A 25034-nucleotide genomic window follows, 5' to 3' on the forward strand; every position below is an offset into this window, starting at 1 on the left:
AAGGGCGACATACGTTAAGTCTCCATTCAAATGTTTCTCAAATTGTAAACAAATCATTTTTTAAGTTGGCAAAAGAAATTGTGAACCGGGGTGTGTTCCATGAACTACGACTAGTATTTTTAAGGGGATGCAAAAAATATGACAAAATGAGGAGTGCCAGTTGCCCTTTGGGGTTTTGAGTTTTTCTGGAGGAGTAGCATGTGACTTTCTCATCATGTCTATAGTATTAGACACTATTCCAAAAAAATTGCACCCACTCTAACTTGGCCAAGCGTATTTCTTTATTTGGGTTTTATGTTGCATAAACTCAAGGCTTGCATAAAATGGTTGGATGGAAACCCCACAATAGGTGAGGGGTGCCAAACTGGTCCACAGCTGCCATCGCCAGCCCCCAGCAGCCCCCAGCAGCCCCCCAGGCAGAGCTGCGTACGTTCCCCAGGCATCCCGCGCTCAGCTGGGCTGCTCTCTGAGGGACTCTGTCAGGACCATTGTGTGCTGCGCTGCCACACTGAAGACGCTGACACTCCTGATGGATGGATATTGGGATTATTGACCGGCCTGTTCTATGGTCTGCTTTTGGGAACTCCATCTGCTTTGTGCATGGGGGGCTTTAATGCCCAGGCAAAAAGAAAATACTAATATATCTCAGAAAGGAACAGCACTCTCCAGGTGCGATTAATATATACCCAAACATCACAAGAGAGCACACACATCGACGCACCCATACGCACAAGCACACACACACACACACACACACATACAGTACACACACGCACACAAACACACACACATACAGTACACACACACATACACACACACACACACACACACACGAGCACACACACAGACACACGCACACATACATTACCCACACACACACATATAGTACACACACACACACACACATACAGACACACATACAGTACACACACACACTCCGTATGTATGCGTTCCATCCATAGTTCAGTGTAAGGACCTTTAGTGAAATAACTTTAGATATAATAACACAGTGTGAAGTACAAATGTTACCGCTGATGCAGAATATTTGCAGTACACTGTATGAACATTGACAATGGCGCATAACTTTTACTGCACTGGAGATAATTCATGATTTATACTTTGCTATTATGAATAGCGCCAGTAAGGGCACATTGAAAAACAGTGGATAGTTTTAGACTGGAAGTGGAGATGGAGGAAGGGTAATGGATTGGATGAGTAAGACACAGGCGAGGCAGAGGCGATGGTATAAGAGAATAAAAAACATTAAAATGTCACAGCACTGGGAGACGTGGGTGCCTACAATCACAGGTTCGCAGAATTTAGAGCCGTTTCCACGTCAGGAGGCCATCATCTCCATGGAAATGTAACCGGGTCCATCCATTGTTTCTCGGAGTGCCGCCATTAATGCCTGCGGCGATTTGAATCAAGCGGAGGCGATTAATTTGCGTTTCTGGGCAGGCGATCCGCTTTTCCCTCTCCATGCCAAATAAATCCCAGCGAGCGCCTTCATCGTCATCAGCGTTTATAGCCGAGCCCAGTCGCCTGTGCAGGATAACGCCACTTCCTGTTACGACCTTCGCTTATTTACGCAAAACAGAGCTCTCCGCCGGCCCCAGAGCAGGAGAACGACCTTGGTGACATTAAGGTCTTCGCTCTTGAGAGGACCCTGTGGGGAACGGTGTTAGTGCGATTGTCAGATCCGTTCTCTCAGATGGGCCTGGTACTCATAAACACAAGCTTCTTCTTGCTTTTGCGCGTGTGTGACGTTGCGATCCAGGGCTTTTTGTCTGGCAGTCTCCTTTAGGTTCACGCTGAGCTTGTCACGGTATGAAATATGGACGTGATTATGGTCACGTGAGGGGCTGTGTCTGTGACTCCACGCAGGGGGAGGAGGGGGGTACCTGGATGATTAGCATCCTTTGTCTCCCACCCCTCGTTCCTCCTGTGAAGCCCGGCTGGGGTTCTCCTCAGCAGGGCCTGGTGTTGGGGGGAGGTGGGGGTCACTGACATAAGGCCTGTGTGGGTCTCCTGTTATTCAGCTGCCCCTGCGGGAACCGACCGAGGAATGAGGAAAAAATGGACAGACCTACGAACTGAATCAGCTGAGCCTTGCAGTTCTCCTTACAAAGCAAACCAGGGGAGCATGAGAGAGGGAGAGACAGAGTGAGAGAGAGAGAGAGAGAGAGAGGGAGGGAGGGAGGGAGGGAGGGAGAGGGGGGCTGACTGGAGCACACATTCTCAAGGAGAGAAAGGGGAAATACAGCACAGCAATTACAATTTTCAACACCCCACAGCAACCGCAAAAAATCAACAACAACAACAAAAGAAACGGTCTTCTTTCTCCGTCCACTGGGAACATTCTGACTTCGAATATCTGTTCTGTGTATGTGTGTCTGCATGCGTGTCTGCGTGTGTGTGTGTGTCTGCGTGCGCGTGTGTGTGTGTGCACATATGCCTGCCTTGATGGACTCATCTGATGCCTCTGGAGGAAAATGCTGAAGTTCCGTGCGGACCGGAGAGTGAGGTAGGCAGGCGTTGTGACCGGAGGGGGCTTTGGGAGATGGTGGTGAGGTGAAGTTTAGCGAGAACAGCTACGCGGGGTTATTAGCTACAGCGTGAGGAGCACAGAGAACTGCAGGTCAGACGTTACTGCAATGCAGTGCTGGACGGAGAGAGAGCGAAAGAGAGAGAGTGAGTGCTGCCTTTCTTTATGTGTCTATCGGGGATGTGCGTGTGCAAAACTAATGAGCTTCTGTGTGTCTCTGTGTGTGTATGCGTGTGTGTCTGTGTGAGTGTGTGTGAATGTGAGTGTGTATGTGTGTGTGTATGTGAGTGTGTGTGAGTGTCTTGAGTGTGTGTGTGTGAGTGTGTCTGTGTGTGTGACTGTGAGTGTGTATGAGTGTATGTGTGAGTGTGTCTGTGTGTGTGAGTGTGTGTGAGCGTATGTGTGTGTGTCTGTGTGTGTGTGTGAGTGTGTCCATGTGTGTGTGAGTGTGTGTGTGTGTGAGTGAGTGTGTGTCTGACTGTGTGAGTGCGTGTGTGTATATTTGAGTGTGTGTGAGTGTATGTGTGAGTGTTTGTGTGTGCGTGAGGGTGTGTGTATATTTGAGTGTGTGTGTGAGCGTGTGTGTGTGTGTGTGTGTGAGTGAGTGTGTGTCTGACTGTGTGAGTATATATGTGTGTGTGTGTGTGTATTTGAGTGTGTGTGAGTGTGTGTGTGTGTGTGTGTGTGTGTGTGTGTGAGTGTGTGAGTGTGTGAGTGTGTGTGTGTGTGTGTGTGTGTGGGTGTGAGTGTGTGTGAGTATATGTATGTGTGTGTGAGTGTGTGTGAGTGTGTGTGTCTGTGTGTGAGTGTGTGTGTGTGTGTGAGAGTGTGTGTGAGCGTGTGTGAGTGTGTGTCTGACTGTGTGTGTGTGTGTGTGTGTGTGTGTGAGAGTGTGTGTGAGTGAGTGTGTGAGCGTGTGTGAGTGTGTGTCTGACTGTGTGTGTGTGTGTGTGTGTGTGTGTGTGTGAGTGTGAGTGTGTGTGTGTGAGTGAGCGTGTGTGAGTGTGTGAGTGTGTGTGTGTGTGTGTGTGTGAGTGAGTGCTCAGACTCCAGTTTGAGAATTATGGCCTGTGTTAATGGTGTAAAGCTGAATAAAGCCATGCTGTCTACCGTTGGTGTTGTGATGAGATCTGAGATGCAGATGCACTGAAAATCATAACAGTACTAAAGCACCGTTATAGTAATGTACATACTGTAACATTCGCCCTGTTTCTCTCTGCTGCTGAATGACTTTATCTTTCTGTGTTGCGCCAGTGGATGGGTGTCTTTATGTAGGTTTGTAGGTTACCCCTGTGAGAGTGTGCTCGATCATGGGACCCTTTCAGACCCAGAGCCCAGCACGCAGAAAGCTTTGCGGGCCGTGTCTGTGTTCATACAGGAGGCCCGTGTTCGTGCAGGACCACAGTGTTCATACAGGGGGCCTCGGTGTGTGTTGGGTTGCTAATGAACATACGTGTGTGTTTCTGTGTGTGAGTGTGTTCCGAGGACCTCCACCTCTGTCCTCTCCCTGTCAGTGTGTGTCAGGAGAACCCACCAGCCTTGTTTGGCTGTCTGGTACGCGTGCCTGCTTCTCGTGCCAGTCTCGGGGCGTGTGGCCTGGGTGCCAGCCCTCTCTCATCCGCTTTGCTGGAGGGGTAACTGGGAGGAGGGAACAAAACTGAGACCGAACCAATCGTGTTTGTGGGAGTTGCTAGGGAACAGCAGTCAAAAGTTTATCTTGCAGAAATGGCATATACTGCAATATATTAATATGTATCCGGACTTCTTTGAAGATGCAGGTATTTCACAGCAATGTATCTGGTAACACGTCCTTTTACAGTCACCTGTGTCCCCGGCATTTACCAGGTACATATGTGGTTAAAAAATCTCTAACTATTGGGTAATTTCTGGGCAAAAAACAAGAAAGATTTAAATATGCATCTATTTCATATCAATTGAAGTGACAAGCTTGTAGTTATCAAAGGTTAAGGTTGGTTATAGCCCAATTGTGCGTGCTGTTGTATTGCTGTGTATTTCCTAGGAATTTCGACAATACTTTCTTTTTATTACACTTCTATTGCCTAATTTCCTCAGAAGTACACAATTCCACTCAGGGTATTAGGAAGCTAAGCCTTGAACAACTACACAGAATAGTAACTTGATAAGTTATAGATGAGGTGTTTCATTGCATTTAAGTTTTAGTCTATGCAAGGAAGCATTACAATTTTATCTTTAGAAGAAATGCATTGCAGGATCTGAAGACAGCTAAAAACTGAACTTATGCAATGTTATGCAATGTTGCAATATCATGGTGATATGATATTGTTTAATTATATTTCCAATATATTCAATTTTGATAAAGAGTTGCAACCACATCTATCCCCACATAAAACATGGATGCTTTGTTCCGCGTCCCTGAACACCAGTGTGTCTGCATACCAGCACTGGAGATACAGAAACCTTCTGGGCATCTGATAAAGGGTTGGTTGGCCCTTAGAATTTAGCCCACAGTGGGTGATTCCTAATTTTCATGTGTGTGTAGATGTTTTGAGGTGCAGTGGAATCGCCTTCAGATAAGCAGGGGGAAATGCTAGTACATTGCTGTCGTTGTGGATATACTGTATGCTCAACCTGCCATGTACAGTATTTACATTATAGTCATTTAGCTGATGCTTTTATCCAAAGTGACTTACAGTTTATTAGACTAACCCCCCCCCCCCCAGGAGCAATATGGGATTAGGGCCATGTTGTAAATTTGCCCATGTTTTAACATAACATAACATAAAATAACAACATAATGTTGAGCACAGGCCATTCAGCCCAGTAATGCCTACATTTTCCTACCACTAAATTGTTCCTACTGCTTAGTTTGCCTAAAAGCTAGACAGTATCAAGCACCATATCACGTCTTGAAAACCCCAATGTTTCTGCCTCCACTACATGACCTGGTAATACACCTAATTTGTTTTTCTTTCTGCTCTCTGGTTTGCTGCTGAAATTATTGTCCCTTCTTTGTCCAGTGTAAAGAGAGGTTTCTTGTTCTAGCCGAAGTTGCTGTAAAAATCAATATGTGGTCATCAAAACTACTTTGTACAGCAGACATGCAGCACAGAAACACGAGTCTACCTGATTTCAGGCTGGTATGCGATAGCCGTTTGTTTTCATTGTCACAGCTCCGCTTCTATAATTGCAGGTGTCTGTGTTCGATCTCGCTGGGATGGAAATACAGGGAATTGTAGTTGGAGTTACAGAAAGTGAGTTATCATTCACTTATCCGTGCACTTCGGGCGAGGCAAAGTTGTTGTGTCTGATAAGTTTGTTTATTTCTTGCACATTTGCTGACATTGAGTTGGAATAAAAGGTTCCTCAGGTTATTTTAATGTTCAAATATTCAGTGGGTAGATCAAGCATTTTTAGATTGGCATGGTGCTAAATAGATGTTGTGATTTGTATGTCCAACCAAAGACTTTCCCTAGGGTTAATGTTCAGATACTAATTGATATTTTCCATAAATGGAATATAAACAGTTGACTGCAATGTAAATTACTCACTCACATGGTGATTGCTTGCCCCATATTTCAACAGCAAGTGTTCTTGCCAATGTACCTGTATGCTGTATATCGTGGACCCTTGACATGCTTTGGATGGTTAAAATGTTGTTCATTTCTGTGTGCCTAAATCTCAGTTCTCTGCATGCGGAGATCTGTCTCCGACTTTACCTAATGAAGTGTGTCTCATCACCGGGCCTTTTCCACTCAATCACACACCTTCTGATGCATGATTGGTGGATAATTGCTCCTGCTGAATAATTCAGAGGAAGGGACGTCTCGGTCCCACAGTGCCTGAGAATTCAGTACTGATCAAAGAACTGATCACCTCCTGCCAATCAACGAGGCTCCTGTACGGCCTTATAACCCTCTCTCCCTCTCTCCTCCTCTCCTCTTCCTTCTCTCCTCTCCTCTCTCTGCAGCCAAAATGAGCAAAATGTGGCAATCGGACAGGCACTGATCCAGACTGAAGTGGAGGAAACCAGAACACTGCAAAAACATCCACAGTGAGTACCACAGGCTACTACTATTATTACTAATCGTATGCAAAAATGTGGGCACCCCTGGTCAAAAAGGCTTTTACAGTTAATATCTTGGTGAACAGAAGCAGACCTGAGATTTTTTTTTATTGAAATTTAGAAATGTTAGAAAAAGGAAAAGGGCTCTGTGCAAAAGTTCGGCAACCATTTTGGATTATTCTTTGTTACTTTTTAAAAACTTGATTACTAAGGCCCAGACCCAGGTGATTTATTCATTAGGGCTTCAATGAGTCAGGTGAGTATAATTCCAGAGCTGAAGTTTTTGTTCTCAAGTTACTCAAGTAAATATTATTATTATTAAATTACTACTAATACTACTACTACTACTACTAATACTAATACTAATAATAATAATAATAATAATAATAATAATAAAAATAATATAATTGATTTAAACGTGTTAGCATCGTAAGTCAAGACAATAAAATGACAGACCTCTTTTCATGATGGTCGTGATTCTAACATATCCAACTGCAGTGGCTGTTCTGTCTGGTGTTGACAACCTTGTGTTCCTCTAAACAGTTGTCAGATGATTTAAGAATGAATTTCCACCAAGAAGGAGAAGACTACCAAAAACTCTCTCAATATTTCAAACAATGTTCAGAAATTAGTAAATGGAAGATAAATGGAACAGTTGAAGTCAAGGCAAGGTCTGGAATTGCCTGAGATCTGGTGGGGAATACTCACAAGAACCCACACATCACTGCAAAACAGCTTCAAAAAAGAGTAGCTGGCGCAGGTCTAGCTCTTCACAGGACAATACAACATACTTTAAACAATGAAAACCTACATGGCACAGTTGCCAGAAAGAAGCCTTTCCTACAACCTCAACACAAAATTTTGCGTCTGGAGTATGCAAAAGAAAGCATTGAGAAGCTTGAAGCCTTTTGGAACAACATGCTTTGGACTGAAGAAACCAAAAACCAAAATATGAGAAGAGCACCTCTACAGTTGGTCAGTCCAGACATTGAAGTTGAAGAGAGGTTGGGTATTCCATCAAGACAATAATCCCAAGCATACCTCCAAATCAACCATGAAGTACCACCAGGAAAGACGGATTAATGTTTGGAATCATCACCACGGTCCCCTGACTTAAATATTGTAAATATGTGAAGAGATCTCAAAAATGCCACACATGCAAGGAGGCTGAAAAATATTTCTGAGCTAGGGGTGTTCTGCCAGGAAGAATTGGGGGAAATTTCAGAAGTGAGAATTGAAAGACTCTTAGCTGGCTACAGGAAGCGTTTACAAGCTGTTATAGTTGCCCAAGTAGGAGTTACAATTAGTTAAGTACTAATTGATCTTCCCAAACTTTCCTCAACCTTTTCCTTTTTTTTATTATTTTAAAACTGGAAAAAGTAATCTTGCTTTAAAATTTGAAGAAATGTGTCATGTTTAATGTTGTACCATTTAGAGGTCAGGTTCGCTTCTGTTCACCAAGATATTAATTGTAAAATGTATTTTTGACCAGGGGTGGTAAAATTTTTACATACAAATATAGTTCCATTCATAATAGTGCAGTATATTCACAGTAATGAGGGGGAAACATGCCTCAACCACCACCTATGTGTAGCACCCATCTGGGTGATGCAATGGCAGCCATTTTACGCCAGAATGCTCACCACACATCAAGTATGATCTGTCCCTATACTGTACATGATCATGTTTGCTTCTCTTTGAGTCACACTACATAAATTATAGCTATCCTCAAATAAAAACATGCTAATAACAACAACAATAATAATAATAATAATAATAATAATAATAATAATAATAATAAAAATAATAATTAGATTAATAAAAAATAAAAAATAAAAAATAATAATAATATACCTTTTTCATCAGGACTGACAGAAATGTGAAATGTTTTAATGTATTCCTGGCATCTGCTCCTGTGGCTCATAAAGGACTGTGAATGGCTCCATCTGTGCTTAGTGGCAGTCTGAGGTGCAGCTATCAGGCACAGTGTTGACTCTCTGTGTGGGTGGAGGGCTGGCAAGTCCATTCTTCCTGGTGTGAGCCCGTCTGATGTCAAACGCTGGCACAGGTATTAGCGAGACCAGGAAGAGGGAGAGAGAAAAACAGGCAGGAAACTGATCCTGGTTCCTCATCGTCCTCCCACAATGAGGGACAACGGTTCGTAAGTATTTGGACAGTGGCACAATTTTGAAGGGCTGTAATTTGTACACAGTGCACTTAGATATAGCTGCACATACCCTAAAATTAAAGCTGACTGTCTGTACTTTAATTTCAGGGTATTTCCATGTGGAGTGAATTGTGTAGGAATTACAGCCCTTTAAAATTGTTTTGCTGTCCAAATACTTACGGACCTCACTGTAGTAGAAATGGTACAGCGGTTCTTAACACTGTATAAAAATGAAGATTGTGACATGTCAATGAACAAAAGAAACAATCTCAAAAACACTGTGTTAATGTGCAGCACACATTTTGCGTTACTACTACTACAACACATTTTGTCAAATTTATGACTTCTTCTGTTTCCACTATGCATCGCACAAGGACACTTTTTAACACAGACTGTTGAAAGTAACACAAAATGCGTTGCCCCTACCTAGACATGGAGGTGTGTTACATTGCATGTCGTGTGTTGTTTTTAACAGCATTTTCAGAGTTCAGAAGCCTGTGAAGGACAGTGACTCTCCACCCAAAAGCATGCGTACCACACTCTCTCTCTCACACACACACACACACACACACACACGCACACACGCGCACACACACACACACACACACACTCAGTCACTCACACACACACACACACACACACACACATACACACACAGGGTCACACACATACATACACACATACACACACATAGACACACACATACACACACGCAAACACACACTCAGTCACTCACGCAGACACGCACACACACACGCACACACGCACACACACACACACACACACACACTCAGTCACTCACACACACACACACACACACACACACACATACACACACAGGGTCACACACATACATACACACATACACACACATAGACACGCACACACACACGCACATGTCTCTTCACTGTTTGGAATGGCACTCACAGCATGTGTGGCTTGGGCACGTGTGTTGAAAACACACAGCGGCGCAAAATGGTTACGCAAAAAAGACCCTGACTCTCACCTCCATTAGAGGCGCTCTTCTCCAGCTGCGAATGACACCAGCTTTTAAAACGGGGCGGGGGGGGGGGGGGGGGGGGGGGGGGGGGGGGCGGGCAGCCCCCTTTCCGCCAATTACAGGAGCCGCTTTCTGCCGTATCTCTGCGGTCTCCAAGCCCAATCCCAATCCACTCCACACAGGCCTTTCAAAGAGCCAGCCGCAGGAACAAAGAACTAGGATCAATGGCCAGCAGATTTGGCAAGCAGACCCTCTTTCCTCCTCCCTGCTACTGCTGCCACTGGTATGGTGTTATTTCAGTGAAAAATCAATGATGTCATTCACTAATCCCCCCCCCGTCCCACCCTACAGACACACACAGGCATATTACCGCCCCCTGTAGTGCAGAGAGAATGAGATTTTGGGTTGAGCTCAAGGACAGGCATTCTGGATCTGGAGATGAAAGAGGAAATGGGATCATGGGAGTTGATGGATCTCGGAGTGATAAAGTGTGTGGCAGTACCATGGGAGGGTCTGGCTGGCGGGGCCTTGGACAGGGAGATGTACAACCAGACCTTACTGTTTATTCAGTAAAATCAATAATATCGAGTCGATGGTTCAAGGTTCATTAATAAAGTGTGCTCTTACCAGTGAAATACTTTCACCTCATATGAGGAATATTATTGTAAGTAACTTCATGATTTACTGCAGTTAAAGGTTATGAAACTTAGAGGTTTTTTTAATGCTTAGGAACTGGATTTGGAGATGTGTGAATGTGTGCATCTTTATGAATCTGTGCATTAGCATGTCTGACGTCTGCTTATGGCTGTGTGTGGGACAGCAGATGAGATATTAAAGTGAAAGTGCTGCGTATGAAATTAGATATCGGCTTTGCTGACCTAATTAACGGGCTGTTTTAGATGGGCAGTGGTAAAGGCAGAGTCTGGCAGCAGATGTGCGCCCGGTCGGTAATTCATTTGTCCTGCTGGGCAGCAGATCGATTCCCACCAGCAGCAGCCAAACGAGTTGAAATGGAGTGATCGATAGATTGAACAGGACTGCAGAGCCAATCACAGTGGCTCTCGGTCCTAGGTTCTGGTCTTTCAGCTCTGGGTTCTAGGTCCTAGGTCCGGGGCTCTAGGTTCTGGGCTCTCAGCTTTTGGTTTTAAGTGGTAAATGGTAAATGGTTGGCATTTATATAGCGCCTTTATCCAAAGCGCTGTACAATTGATGCTTCTCATTCACCCATTCATACACACACTCATACACCGACGGCAATTGGCTGCCATGCAAGGCGTCAACCAGCTCGTCAGGAGCATTTAGGGGTTGGGTGTCTTGCTCAGGGACACTTCGACACAGCCCGGGCGGGGGATCGAACTAGCAACCCTCCGACTGCCAGGCGACTGCTCTTACTGCCTGAGCCATGTCGCCCCCTACACTCTATGTTCTGGGTTATAGGATCTGTGCTCTGACCTCTGGGTTCTTGGTTCTGGGCTCTGAGTTCTAGGTTCTGAACTCTAGGTTCTATAATCGGAATTCTGGGTTCTAGGTTCTGAACTCTAGGTTCTGGGCTCTAAGTTCTGGGTTCTTGGTTCTAGGTTCTGAACTCTAGGTTCTATGCTCTGAGTTCTGGGTTCTAGGTTCTGAATGCTAGGTTCTGGGCTCTTAGTTCTGGGCTCTTAGTTCTGGGTACTAAGTTCTGAGTTGGGTTTTTGGGTCCAGTCAGATCCCTGTCTCGGTCTCCTGCAGCATTCTTTGTGAAACCAGGGCCTTTTTATAACTGTAGCCTCAGGGGTGTGGTCTCGCACCGCTGCCAGGCGGTCTGAAAATAGAGTGAGAGAGGCTGTTCCACATCGCTCTGAGAGCAATCTGCTCCCACAGTGCACTCTGCACCCACAGTGCACTCTGCTTCGACAGTACGCTCCGCTGTGATTGTGTGCTGTCCGATGAGAGAGTCTCCCTCCGTTCTCCTCTGCCTGCTGCATTGTGTGGTTCTAGGACAGTCTCTGAGTTGATGGAGTGTATTTATCAACATTATTTGACATTAAAACGGAGGGCAGTGAGATGACAGACTGCAGCGGACGTGTGGGGAACTCTCCGCTGTGAGTATGGGTGCACGTCGGGTGGAGGTGTGTGACTGTGTGTGTTCCCGCAGGACCCCGGAGCTGGACATGAACGGCAAGGCCAGCGGGAACGGCCAGCAAAGCATCAGCAGCGACGTCAACGCCAACGACCTCACCATGGTGTCCAACGTCTCCCCCGAGCAGCGAGCCAACGGACGGGTCAGTACCAGCGCAAACCGGGGCCCACTGCTCCTCCCACTGCTGTCATCTGGGCTCCTCTTTACACTGCAAAAATTACAAGGGTCTTAGCCTTGTAATAAGACTTAAAATAATAGCTTGTTTTCCATTACTGTTTGCTAAGGGGGTGGGGTGCATCACTTGAGATAAATGATTTAGAAAAAAAGCCTGCCTTAACACAGTATCAAAGGAATGCATTCTATTTAGAGTCAGGCAGATGGAATTATTATACCGAAGGTCCCCTGTGAATAAGCTTGTGGTTATCTTGGCACGTTTAAACTGTATAATTGTAATTAATATAATTACAGAATGGTTAGCCTCATTGAGAGGAATTCCCATATAATTTATGTGGGCATTGGGTGGCTCTTTAAAATAAGCTGGAATCTGAATCCATTCTGTAAACTATTCTGGAAACCTTCAGCAGACACTGCCATTGATGTCAGGATGGACGGTGTCTTCTTATTATCGCGTACGGCTATAAGTAACACAAACAGCCATCGTTTCAACGGCTATTAATTTCTCTCTACTGCCCCTCAATCTGTCTCCAATAAAACTGGATGTTTCAGTAATGGAGTCCTTCTTCTGCCCAGGGGTGCCATAAGGAGGGGAGGTTAGGATGAGGGTAGTGTCCTGACTGACAGGGCCCTCAAAACATATAAGAGCCTAGGATTTTCTGTGGTGGTGAGATCTTTTCATGGTGCTCTGGTGGCACCTCAGCTTATAGCTCTAGTTGTAGGTGAAGACATTTGAAATGTACAGCTGAAATGTTTTCTGTGTCCCCTAGACTTCACGGAACTCCAAGAAAGCGGCTACTTTCGGCAAACGGTCCAACTCCATGCGCAGGAACCCCAAAGCGGAGGTCGCCAAGCAGGGCTGGCTGTACAAACAGGTATGCATCACAAACATGGGCTCTCCATGTCCTGCCCTCTCAGTGCATGCTGAACCTCAGGGCTGGGCATTAACCTGATGTGGTTCTTCTGGTAACATCTACTGTGGAGAGATTTCTAGTGCAGCTGGCTATGAATCTATATACCGTGGATTGACCAGCTACCAGCTGAGACAAGCTACCAGCACTAGCTAATTGACCAGCTAATACCCAGGTTTGGTTCCCCAAACCAGCTTATGACCAGTTAAATTTTCATGCTGGTTATGCTGGATAGATTACCCCACGCGGCAATAAAGTATAACCTTTAACCTTGTATGAGTTTCCCTCTCTGCTACCTTTTCCCTGAATAAAGGCTGAAAAATTCAAAAGGAGGATGGGCTCTGTTCTTTGTTGCAGAAAAGCCATATCTAATTGATCGCTTGCCGGTACATATCTGACCTTGGCGATTGTCAGGGTGATTTCTGGCGCTTTAGGTGTCTTTGTACTGTGTCTTCTGGGTGAATCCTTGTGATGTGACACCATCTTGTCTTTTCCGCTCCAGGCTAGCAGTGGGGTAAAGCAGTGGAACAAGCGCTGGTTCGTCCTCACCGACCGCTGTCTTTTCTACTATAAAGGTATGAAAGAAAACATACATTTCTGTCATACGATATTTACTGTTTTATCGGTATTCAGATTCAGTACGCATCAACTTGGGGTTCTGAGAGAACATCTTGATGGTCGTAAGGAACGCATCAATACATTTTTAAGATCTTTTTATGCTAATCCTAGTACGCCACTTCTTTGTTTTGTTCAGTCTGCTTCATTTTGTATGTATCTTTAATGGAGCCCCATAGCAGGGGTTCTCAGCTCTGAGGGACTCCCTGTCTGAAATATATTTGTTAATTAGACGCTTTTTAATGTCTTTTGAAGAAAGATTTATTCAAACCTGCATTGTGTGAGAATGCATAGCCATCACATCTTATGATTTAAATCAGTCAGATCAGATAATGCTCCCATTCATTTTTATGTTGCATGCTTTTTTAATGGCAGGAAATATTTTTATCTTGCAGTACATTATGGCCCCACAGGTAACTTAAGTAGGTTTCTGAGTGTGCATACAAAATTACTGAAGTTAAATCAAGTTAAAGCGAGAACTGCTTTGTGTTAATATAAGTTTAAGGAGAAAAAAAAAAAAGCAACCAGAGTTTGACCCTGCCATGGAGAATTGCTGAAAGATTAACAGAACTGGGGGATAAAAATATAATAAAAAGTTTTTTTAAATATTCCTTATATAATTGTCTTTATCTGGTCAAACCAACCAAGAGAGTGAGTCGACATGACATATCATCATAAATATGTCTGAAAGTTCTTCCTTGGGTCATACGTGCCTTTAACTTGTTACCAAAGAGCTTCACATTAGTGTTTTGCAACAAATAACCAACCCCAGATGTTTGATATCTTGTCTCTGCATGAATGCACATTGGACGGTATGTGCAAGTACGTATGGAGGGATCAGTGGAATACTAAACAGATTAGCCGCACATTGTTTGTCCTGTCACCCTCTTCTGTTTCAATCTCCATGCAAACCAAAACTGGGCTGATTAACATCACTGAGTCTCCTGTGATATATTTACTGTTGTAATCGTACTCGGCTCTTGTACTGTGTCTATCGCTGGGATTTCAAGTGGTGGGGACTCATCCGGGATTCTTTATGGCAGACACGCATTCATTACGGAGGAGTTGCCTGCTATCAAATGACCTGTAACATTGCTGAAATCCTCATCCTTTTCATATGCTTACGGAACGGTGTCTCCCCGGACGATTTGTTATCGCCTTTCACTCTCTTCGTGAAGTGTTTTGTGTCCTGCCTTAAATTGAACACTCGTCTTAAATGCCACCATTGTCCTGTCTTCTTAAACATGGCACCCTGGCGCCAGGCACTAAGGGCCTTATGTTGTGGACCAGTGGAGTTCTCAATCTTCCTCTGTCCTGCAGTTGCCCTGATTGTAAGCAATGGCAGCAATTAATGTCCTTCACAGTTGTGAAACGACTTGAGCGTAGGATTGCCGGATTTACAATTTGTTGTTGTACAAATTTGGTTGTGGTTGCTATCGCTAACAGAACATTTTGTGGAGCATGGTCTGCAATCCATTCTGCCTTAGTGCAGATCACTGAACAGGGGGTGAATTCAGTACAAACTCATGGGAATTTTTTTTCAGTCAATTAACGCAGATGACATTATGTTGTCCAGTTGGGACCACAAACTCTGGTAAAAAAAAAATGGGCGTCTGCCAACTACTTGAGTGCATGTCCTGCAAACCATAGATACCTTTCTGAGCATGTCACCTCAGTGCAGGGAATTATGGGATTCTGGTGGACTCTCCTCTCTCCCTTCCCTCATCCCATATTGCCTGTTTCTCCCAGACATCCATTTTATTTAATTTCAAACCTTTATTTAATCCTCGAGAAACAATGAGGTTTCCCTCATTTGCAAGGATGTCGAGATACAAAGTTAAACAAGAAAATAAACAGTGTGAAACAAATCAAAGAGAACAATTCTCAGTTAAAACAATTGCACACTGAAGTGAAGTGGTTTGTGATTATAGTCTTGAATTGTCCAACATTAGCAAGTGTCCAGAAGGCTGCAATGTGCTTATTTGTACATTACCCTTGAATGTACACATAGGGTTAACATACCTGCATATCATGGCAACGGAAAATAATTTCCTGGAAACGAATTTCCTGGTCGAAACCTGGCTGTGCAGAAAAGCAAACAAATGGATCGTCATGGTGAGTGACACAGATAAGCCCTGCGTAATGGCTCCAGTGAAGAGGTTTCTGAAATGGCCTTCTCTTTACACGGGTGATGAAGAATTGAGAGACGCGCAAATGGAAATCGATAGATAGTTTTTTGTGCAGTGTGCGGTGCGCGTGTTATTATGTAGGAGATGTGAAGTGCCTACTCAATGAGCAGGAGTGGATCTGTCCTGCTGTGTTGTTCTACCGGTGAGAGAAGAGTTTCAGACCAGCGAGCTCGACTGTGGAGCTGACGGCAGGAGCAGGCGTGTAGCAGGCGTGTAGCAGGCGTGTAGCAGGCATGTAGCAGGCGTGTAGCAGGCGTGTAGCAGGCGTGAGGCAGGCGTGTGGCTGGTGACAGCCGATGTAATCTCTTGTCAGGCAGCCTGGCCAGTCCATGTAATTGAGTTTGCCTCGTATCAGCTGAAAAAAATTGCTTGCATATTATACAGTGATTGTGTACCCCAGGTGTGGATCACCCTCACAGTAACCAAACTGAAAACAGTGAGAGTACCCCCCATCCCCCTGCCCACCTGCAGGCACTGCAGTGCTCCAGAATGTTCTATAGTCTTTTCACCTGCCAAACGCTGGCCTATTACATGTGTTCATAAACCTGCACTGCTTACAGATTAGTTTCCCTTTAAGCACAGCTTGTGGTGGAGTGTTTAGAAGCCAAGTTTGCTGTCACGGAGATCCAACTAACAAATGCACTTCTACGATGATAAAAGGGTTCTGACAGAGAAGAGAAACAGTGATGATGATGATGCTAAATTGAATTTTAAAAAGTTTGAAATTGGGATTAGGGAAAAAAAAAAGATTTCCCCCCTCAAATAATTTTAACTGATTACAAGAACACCTGAAGAATGAAATCCTTGCCCCTAAAACAAATACAGATTTTTTACTCTGCCACTAAGAGACGTTCACTAAACAGCAGCAAAAAAGTTATTTAAAGACAAACAAGACCATAATTGGCTCCAATAAGAAAAACAGGCAGCCATTTTAATTGCAGTATTGTTGTGGAAATGTAAGTGGATTGTGTGGAGCAGAATAAAGCTGACATGCTGTATGCAGCCAAGAGAAACAAGGGAGCTGTGGAGAGATTATAGAACAACTTTTTTTCTTCAAAGGGAAACGAGGTAGACTTAGGACAAACGGGGCACATTTAGAACAAACGGCATACAGTCAGGACAAACAGGGTACACTCAGGACAAACAGGGTACACTCAGGAAAAACAGGGTACCCTCAGGACAAACAGGTTACACTCAGGACAAACAGGGTACACTCAGGACAAACAGGTTACACTCAGAACAAACAGGGTACAATCAGGACAAACAGGGTACACTCAGGACAAACAGGGTACACTCAGGACAAACAAGGTACACTCAGGACAAACGGGGTACACTTAGGACAAACGGGGTACACTTAGGACAAACAGGTTACACTTAGGACAAACAGGGTACACTCGGGACAAACAAGGTACACTCAGGACAAACAGGTTACACTCAGGACAAACAGGGTACACTCAGGACAAACAGGGTACACTTAGGACAAACGGGGTACGCTTAGGACAAATGGGGTATGCTGCAGACAAACCTCAAGTAGAAAATATTAGCTTGTTTTAAATTACTACTTGCTTGCCACATGACCTTTTCTTACCTCATTGGCAATATATGTATTATTTTGCAAAGATTTGAAGTTTAAATAGAAGACTTCGATACTTTTACCTTTTTTGGGGTTTTTTTGGCAGTGATTCTACATGTGCATCCTATATACTGAGGATAAGAAATGTGAGTTTGTCTGAGCTTCCATCCAATTGAATTTCAATCCATATCTTATTGAATCAGTCAATCTAAAAGTTTTTTGCAGATGTATATTGCATAAAGAAGTTGCCCAGGTTGAACATGCTTGTTATTTACACTGTTAACATGGATTGAGCAACACCTGCAAGTAACTGTGGCTTTTTTGTTGACATGATTGTTATTTTTAGTCTCCTGTTGAGAAGTCAAGGTTGTTCTTTTCAACGGGTCATATTTGGGGGGCAGGGACTCAGGTTACTGCAAATACCAAACAATAAGTATTTTAGTCTTATTGTATGCCTCATGCCTTATCTCTTAAAACAAGTTAATATGTTCTACTTGAGAGAAAAAGTTAAGATCTTAATTAAAAGTCAAAAACGCTTGTTAAAACAGTAATTTTTTCCAGAGGGGCAGGCCTGGAGGCAGTGAGGGGAACGTTAGTCACGGCTAAACCCGCTAACCCCGCAAACCCCAGAGATCCAGCGCATAGCAGTAATTTCCCCAACTGCTACTGACCCCAATCAAACATTCTCCCAAAAAGCCCATAACCGCCCCCAAGTGAACAAAGTTTCAGCACAAGCCGAGGAAACCTGACCCCTTCGGGGGCGATGTACAGCAGTCCCCAGGCCATGTCCCAGGCACCCCACCTCCTTACGGTTCTCAGCGAGGAGGCCTCTGCCATTTTAGATTGGGACAGGGTGGTTTATAACATGACCCTTGACCTCGTCCGCACGTGTGTGTAACATGTACAAGGTGGGGAGTGTGAAGCTTGGTTTGACCAGAAGCCCCCGTTTCAACCGTGAACCTTGTGTGTTCAAACACGCCTGTATCAGTGTAAACATGTTCCTGGAACACGCGTGTTCAGAGCCGCGTGTATGCAGCCCGGAACTGTAAACACGCAATGTTTGCCCTTGTCACCATGGTGCCCGGGGGTGGCTTTGGACTTGTGACCCGCTGGTCACATGATCTGATCCCAGAAGGGAGGCTTGTGGACTGGGTCCTGTCCCCCTGGCACCAGGCCAGCGGTGTAAATGCTGCAGATTACTGTGGAAAATGCTGGGCTCCAGTGTACACTCAAAAACATCAATCAATGCATTTATATGGACAGTCATTTAATTCAATGTTATTTTTACAGAAGACTGTCACAAAGACTCTCTACAGAGTTACCAGAAGGGGAAGCTCCAGGCCTTAAATCTCAAATAGCAAGCACATGAGATTAAAAAGTGGGAGAAAAAACCCTCTTGTTTACTTAATAATACTGTGTGCAACCACTGTCCATAATGTTATTAAGGAATCATGTTTTGAGTGTATTATAATGGCTAGGTAACTGGGCTTGTAACCAAATGGTCATAGGTTTATAGACTTTACTGTGGTATCCAGCTTTAAACTGGAGATGATGTGAAGAAGCTGAAGGGGCTCTGGATGAGACCTGAGTGTGACGAGCTGACAGACCCTGCAGAGCTGGACGTGTAATCTCTACATCACCTTCTCTTCATTCATTGAATAACTAATATTAATGCATTTTTAAACAGCCTGAGGTGACCTTTGATGACTAACTATGACTGATTTTTCTTGCAGAGAGAGAGAGAGAGAGGGAGAGGGAGAGGGAGAGGGAGAGGGAGAGGGAGAGGGAGAGAGAGTGAGGGACAGTGTGATCGACAGAGAGAGTCTCAGGCTCTGTTGCTGTAAAGGGACAGTGCTCACTTTCTGGGTCCTTCTCCACATTCTTTTGAGTTTTAAACTCACAGTAGTTTCTGACAAGCCTGCAGCTATACACTGTCAGGTATAAGTGCACTGGGTAGTTTGGAGTTTAAAAATGAACTTCAAGTCATTCCAAAGCAGCTACAGTGTTATGGCTCCCAAAACTCTAAACATATTCAAAAACAGACATCAAACTATTCCTTTAACCCCCCCCTCCCTCCTTTCCTTTTTCACACTGGGTAACAGTAATTGTTTTTTTAATGAATAAAGTCATATTCAGCGACCGGCCCTGATCTGAATAAGGCAATGCAGTCACCCTGATCTGAATAATGCGGGCGTCTCTCAGTATTCCCGGGAATGTTGCCTTATCCGAGTCTCTGTGCTCCGGACTCTCCAGCTGTGCTGTGGCACAGAGTTCCGGAATGTGTGACGGAATGAATGCTCCGCTTGCCGTGCCAGCCAGGAAGAGGTGGCGGGGCTGCGCTCTGTTTTTGTTTTACTGTTATTCTGGCAGCTTTTTCTCCGGCTGTGTTGATGGAGGAAGTGAAAAATCACTTGAAGCTACGAATAAACGACAAGCGAAATGGGCTGGTAATTATAGCCTCGTTTTCCCTGAACTCAGTGCCGTACTGTCTGTGTGGGAGCCACAAAAGAAAATGGTTCTGCGTCATTTGAGCGAAATTATCGCGCATTGTCCAGTCCCACCCCACCCTGCTGCAACTGCTGTTCACCCAGGCGAAAAAACGCGCGCGTCTGGCTGCGCGTGAGAGGAGGTGCCTCTGCTTCTTTCAGCCCAATGCCGCTTCCCTGGGCTTGATGTGCAGATTGTGACCTTTCATTGACCTGAAAGGACCGTGACCACTTTAACTGGTCGTTCTTAAAAGAGAGAAATGTCCTTAACCCTGGCCGCTTTGTGATATATGTCCCGTGTGTTCACGCTTAATGATGAAATTTGACAACAGCAGGTGTCGGTGCCTCATGTGTGAGGCAGCCTTTCGTTGGGAAAGAAAGACTTTAATCTCCGAGAATTTTTGGAGATCTCCTCCAAGGCCTTACCTTTTGCTTAGGTTGGTTTTTTTTCCCCCTTTTTTGGGTGTGGCCAGCTTTTTTAACAGCTGCTGAAAGCTTTGTGATCTGATTTGCAATCTGTTTGCCGTTAACAATTATCTGTCCTTTCCTAGACCAAACAAATGTCAGCCAATGATTGAATGCTTAGTTTCGCACACGCCCCAACCTAGGGTGTGTAACACTGTTTGTGTGTTTGCCTGAGGTGTCTGACATGGCTAAATGTTATGGCTGTGTCACTATCGCTCCCACAGTGACAATCTGTGTGTTTGAATTCTCTTTGTGTGTGTGTGTGTGTGTGTGTGTTTGAATGTTGTTTGTGTGTTTGATTGAATGTTGTGTGTGTGTGTTTATGTGTGTTTGAATGTTGTTTGTGTGTTTGTGTGTGTGTTTGAATGTTGTGTGTGTGTGTGTTTATGTATGTGTGTGTGTGTTTGAATGTTGTTTGTTTGTGTTTATGTGTGTGTGTTTGAATGTTGTTTGTGTGTGTGTTTATGTGTGTGTGTGTGTGTTTGAATGTTGTTTGTTTGTGTTTATGTGTGTGTGGGTTTGAATGTTGTTTGTGTGTTTGTGTGTGTGTTTATGTGTGTGTGTTTTTGAATGTTGTTTGTGTGTGTTTATATGTGTGTGTGTTTGAATGTTGTTTGTGTGTGTGTTTGTGTGTGTGTGTGTGTGTGTGTGTGTCTGTTTGAATGTTGTTTGTGTGTGTGTTTGAATGTTGTTTGTGTGTGTGTGTGTTTGAATGTTGTTTGTGTGTGTGTGTGTGTGTGTTTGAATGTTGTTTGTGTGTGTGTGTTTATGAGTGTGTGTGTATGAATGTTGTTTGTGTGTGTGTTTATGTGTGTGTGTGTTTGTGTGCGTGTTTATGTGTGTGTGTGTTTGTGTGTGTTTATGTGTGTGTGTGTGTGTGTTTGAATGTTGTTTGTGTGTGTGTGTTTGAATGTTGTTTGTGTGTGTGTGTTTATGTGTGTGTGTGTTTGAATGTTGTTTGTGTGTGTGTGAGTGTGTGTGTGTTTGAATGTTGTTTGTGTGTGTTTATGTGTGTGTGTGTTTGTGTGTGTGTTTATGTGTGTGTGTGTGTGTGTGTGTGTGTGTGAATGTTTTTTGTGTGTTTGTGTGTGTGTTTATGTGCACCTGTGACAGAGCTCTCAGTATCCCATTGTAGCAGGTACTCTTGGCGAGGGGCCAGCCCTCAGATTCCAACAACACTGAGTCACGAGGGCAGATCACTATCTCCTCTCAGAGAACAAACACACACACACATGCACACACACACATACAGCTTTCAAATGCACGCGCACAGAGGGCTTCACAGTAGAGAGAGAGAGAGAAAGAGAGAGAGAGAGCTGAGGAGAGTGCCAGTGAGAGAGAGGGAGGGAGAAAGAGCCAGAAAGAGAGAGAGAGAGGGAGAGAGAAAGAGAGAGGGAGAGAGCATGACAGTGCCAGAGGGAGAGACTGAGACACTGAGCGAGAGAGAGAGAGAAACAGAGAGAGGGTGAATGAGAGAAGAGCGAGTGAGAGGTTGTCCTGTATTCTCTCAGTCCTACAGCACACACACATACTCACACGCACTCAGAGGAGCTGTGCGGCAGGTTGGATCTCATGCTCTCCATGAAATTTTCATGATGTGATTGGTGACTGAATTACCCAGCGCGTTTCTCTGACTGAAGGCTTCCACACATTCATCCGCTCGGCTCTGCTCCTGGAGTCTGCTGTGGGTTTATTCTGCGCTGAGAGCCGTGTAACATGGATATTATCTGCGTCAGGATCCAGCAGCCGGTTATCCAGAGTCTGTCCTGTCCCTGTTCTGCTACACGCTGTCCGTAGACCAGAGGAGAGCTGGCTGTTTGCTGTTTCAGAGGACCTGGAACGGGGACTGCTGTTTTTGTTTTCTCTTTTGTTTTTAGGGCTGGAAACTAACGACTCTCCTCCCCGCCTCCTCTGTGTGACTCCTGGGTGTGAATTTTGATTCGGTTTTTTCGTTTTGTTTCCTGCTCCCTCGTTCCGTGGCCAGATGAGAAGGAGGAAGGGGTGCTAGGGAGCCTCCCTCTCCTCAGCTTTCGGATCGCCGCGGTCCAGCCGTCCGACAGCGTCAGCCGCAAGCACGCCTTTAAGGTCAGTGACCCGGGGGTATGGGGGGATGTACAGGTGTGTTTCAGAGCTCTGGGGTGTTGTACAGGTGTGTTTCAGAGCTCTGGGGTGTTGTGGGGGTGTTGTAAAGGTGTGTTTCAGAGCTCTGGAGTGTTGTGGGGGTGTTGTAAAGGTGTGTTTCAGAGCTCTGGAGTGTTGTGGGGGGGTTGTAAAGGTGTGTTTCAGAGATCTGGGGTGTTGTACAGGTGTGTTTCAGAGCTCTGGAGTGTTGTGGGGGTGTTGTACAGGTGTGTTTCAGAGCTCTGGAGTGTTGTGGGGGTGTTGTACAGGTGTGTTTCAGAGCTCTGGAGTGTTGTGGGGGTGTTGTACAGGTGTGTTTCAGAGCTCTAGAGTGTTGTGGGGGTGTTGTACAGGTGTGTTTCAGAGCTCTGGAGTGTTGTGGGGGTGTTGTGGGGGGGCTGTGCAGGTGAAGGGCTGAAAGGACTGGCAGTGCGACATCAGCGCAGATTAATAAGGGGGAAAATGGGTCTGGCAGAGGCTCAAGCCGCAGTGCCTGTTCTCCCCGAGCCCGTCCACACACTCCACTTCACACTCTGCTCACCCAGGTGTACACACACTCAGCAACAGAGAGCTACTCACAGATCCAAAACAGTCACTGTATACTGCCTGTTATAAAAAATATATGAGAGGATTTTACAATTTAACTGCTTTTTTATATTCCTTTTTTTTCCTGAAAGAGCAAAAGCAGTTCCCTGTACGCATTGTGGTCAATTTCTACAATTGAATTACCTTTTTTCTTTGTTTAAAGCTGTGTGTATGATATGTGAAGTGTACATTTGTTTATTATACTGAATTCCTGGTGTTGTTGTTATGTGATTCTGTGCACTTGGCGGTTAGAGAATGTGCTTGAGTTAGCGTATCTTGCTTTGGGAGAAATCTCCACTGACTCTGCGAGTTATTCGTGGAGTATTGCATAAGGTGTTGGTTCCTTCAGGGAGTTCCGGGTCGTAGACGGAGGAGTGGAGGAGCCTTTGTTTACCGTAGTGGAGGAAGTATTATCTCTCACCTCCACAGTCCCCAGGGAGCGGGGCAGGGTGGGAATCTCTGTCAGGTCTCCACTGGTTTCTCAGACTTCCAGCCAAACCACCTTTGACTCCTGTCAGGTTCAGACCGCCCCACGAGGGTGGAGACTCAATTTCCAAACGAAACTCTTATTTTCCCACCGCTCGCCAAAAAACGTCTTTGAGTTTGAGTTTGAGAATCTTGCACAAGCTGTAAATGGAGTATGTTTACAGTGACTGCTAAGTGCCAATAGCCTTTAAGTTCAATGGATGACTCACTGAGCTGTTATAACCTGGACAAAAGAATGCCTTTGTTGTTTTTTTTTGGAATTTTGGAACCCTTTGAAGAGTAGGATAAGATTCTGGAATTTGTTTTCCAACAGGCGGCACAGATGGTGCAGTGGTTAGCACTGCCTCCTGACAGCAAGGAGGTCCTGGGTTCGAATCCCGGTCGGCCGGGGCCTCTCTGTGTGGAGTTTGCATGTTCTCCCTGTGTATGCGTCGGGTTCCTTCGGGTACTCCGGTTTCCTCCCACAGTCCAAAGACATGCAGGTTAGGCTGATTGGAGAGTCTAAATTGCCTGTAGGTATGAGTGTGTGAGTGAATGGTGTGTGTGCCCTGTGATGGACTGGCGACCTGTCCAGGGTGCATTCCTGCCTTTTGCCCAATGTATGCTGGGATAGGCTCCAGCCCCCCTGCGACCCTGTTCAGGATAAGCAGGTTAGGATAATGAATGAATGAAGTGTTCTAGAACTCCATTGCTTTCAAACACCAGTAGTGATTGTGATATCAGCATTAGAATGATCAGTTAAGGACATTCTTATCACATATTTGTGACCTCACACCTTAAAGTGTTAAAGGTCACATGGTGTAGTTCTGAATGAGCAGAACCACAACTTGAAAAAAACCTAATTGTAATGATGATTAATGGTTTGGAAAACCATGCTTGGTGCCATGGTGCCCCCGGATCTGGAGACTCTTCTGGCTACAGTGATTCCCTGCCTCAGAGATCATACGGATTACAAATTCTGATCGGAATCCTGCTGTCTCCTTACATTGGTCGCACAGTGTTTTCGTGGGATAACCTTGCAGTGTATGATGGAGAAAGTTGTAGCAAAGGGACATGCTTAAAGTAAAGTAGGGCCTTCTACATCAAAATAAATATGTATAAAATAATGGGACCATAAACTTTTTTTTTTTTTTTTTTTTTTTACACATCAATGACTCCCAGACCTGAAAGCCCATGTACAGACCTGTGATGCCATACTCAGATAAGATGTGGATATGATGACATAACACTATTGCACTTACACTTAATAACCAACAGAAACAGTCTTGCAATTAACCTGGCCTGGTGGCACTGGTGATAATAATAGCTCACAGTTCTAGTAGGCAAATTTACTGTAGACTATGAACGTCACGCTGGGCTGAGAAGAGCAGAGCGCCTAGGGGCAGTTTCATCCAAACATAACAGGGTCACCTGTCATACACAGGTAAAAGAATGCCGGGTCATACATTGAGAACTGAAAACCTGCCTGTTCTCTGCCGGAGTGCAGAGTTAAACACGAAACGCTGACCCAACACTTGGCTTGTTTAACGAGCCCTGTGCGGTTTGTAGATTAT

The 25034-nt window shown here is 44.8% G+C and overlaps 1 protein-coding gene across 5 annotated transcripts in view; it reads left to right on the forward strand.

The window, feature by feature from the left end:
* Positions 1-25034, forward strand: part of plekha6 (pleckstrin homology domain containing, family A member 6) — a 96269-nt gene that overhangs the window by 40949 nt on the left and 30286 nt on the right. For 3 of the 5 annotated variants that reach the window (XM_061219727.1, XM_061219726.1, XM_061219725.1), the window contains 5 exons: positions 6495-6578; positions 11892-12018; positions 12821-12925; positions 13464-13536; positions 22274-22374. In XM_061219727.1, the coding sequence (XP_061075711.1) occupies positions 11908-12018; positions 12821-12925; positions 13464-13536; positions 22274-22374 (390 nt within the window). In that variant the 5' untranslated portion in view covers positions 6495-6578; positions 11892-11907. Of the gene's footprint in view, positions 1-5717; positions 5779-6494; positions 6579-11891; positions 12019-12820; positions 12926-13463; positions 13537-22273; positions 22375-25034 lie in introns of all 5 variants that reach the window. The other 2 variants (XM_061219728.1, XM_061219729.1) reach the window with 1 other exon arrangement.

The sequence above is a fragment of the Conger conger genome, chromosome 14, assembly GCF_963514075.1.
Source record: "Conger conger chromosome 14, fConCon1.1, whole genome shotgun sequence".
Taxonomy (NCBI): domain Eukaryota; kingdom Metazoa; phylum Chordata; class Actinopteri; order Anguilliformes; family Congridae; genus Conger; species Conger conger.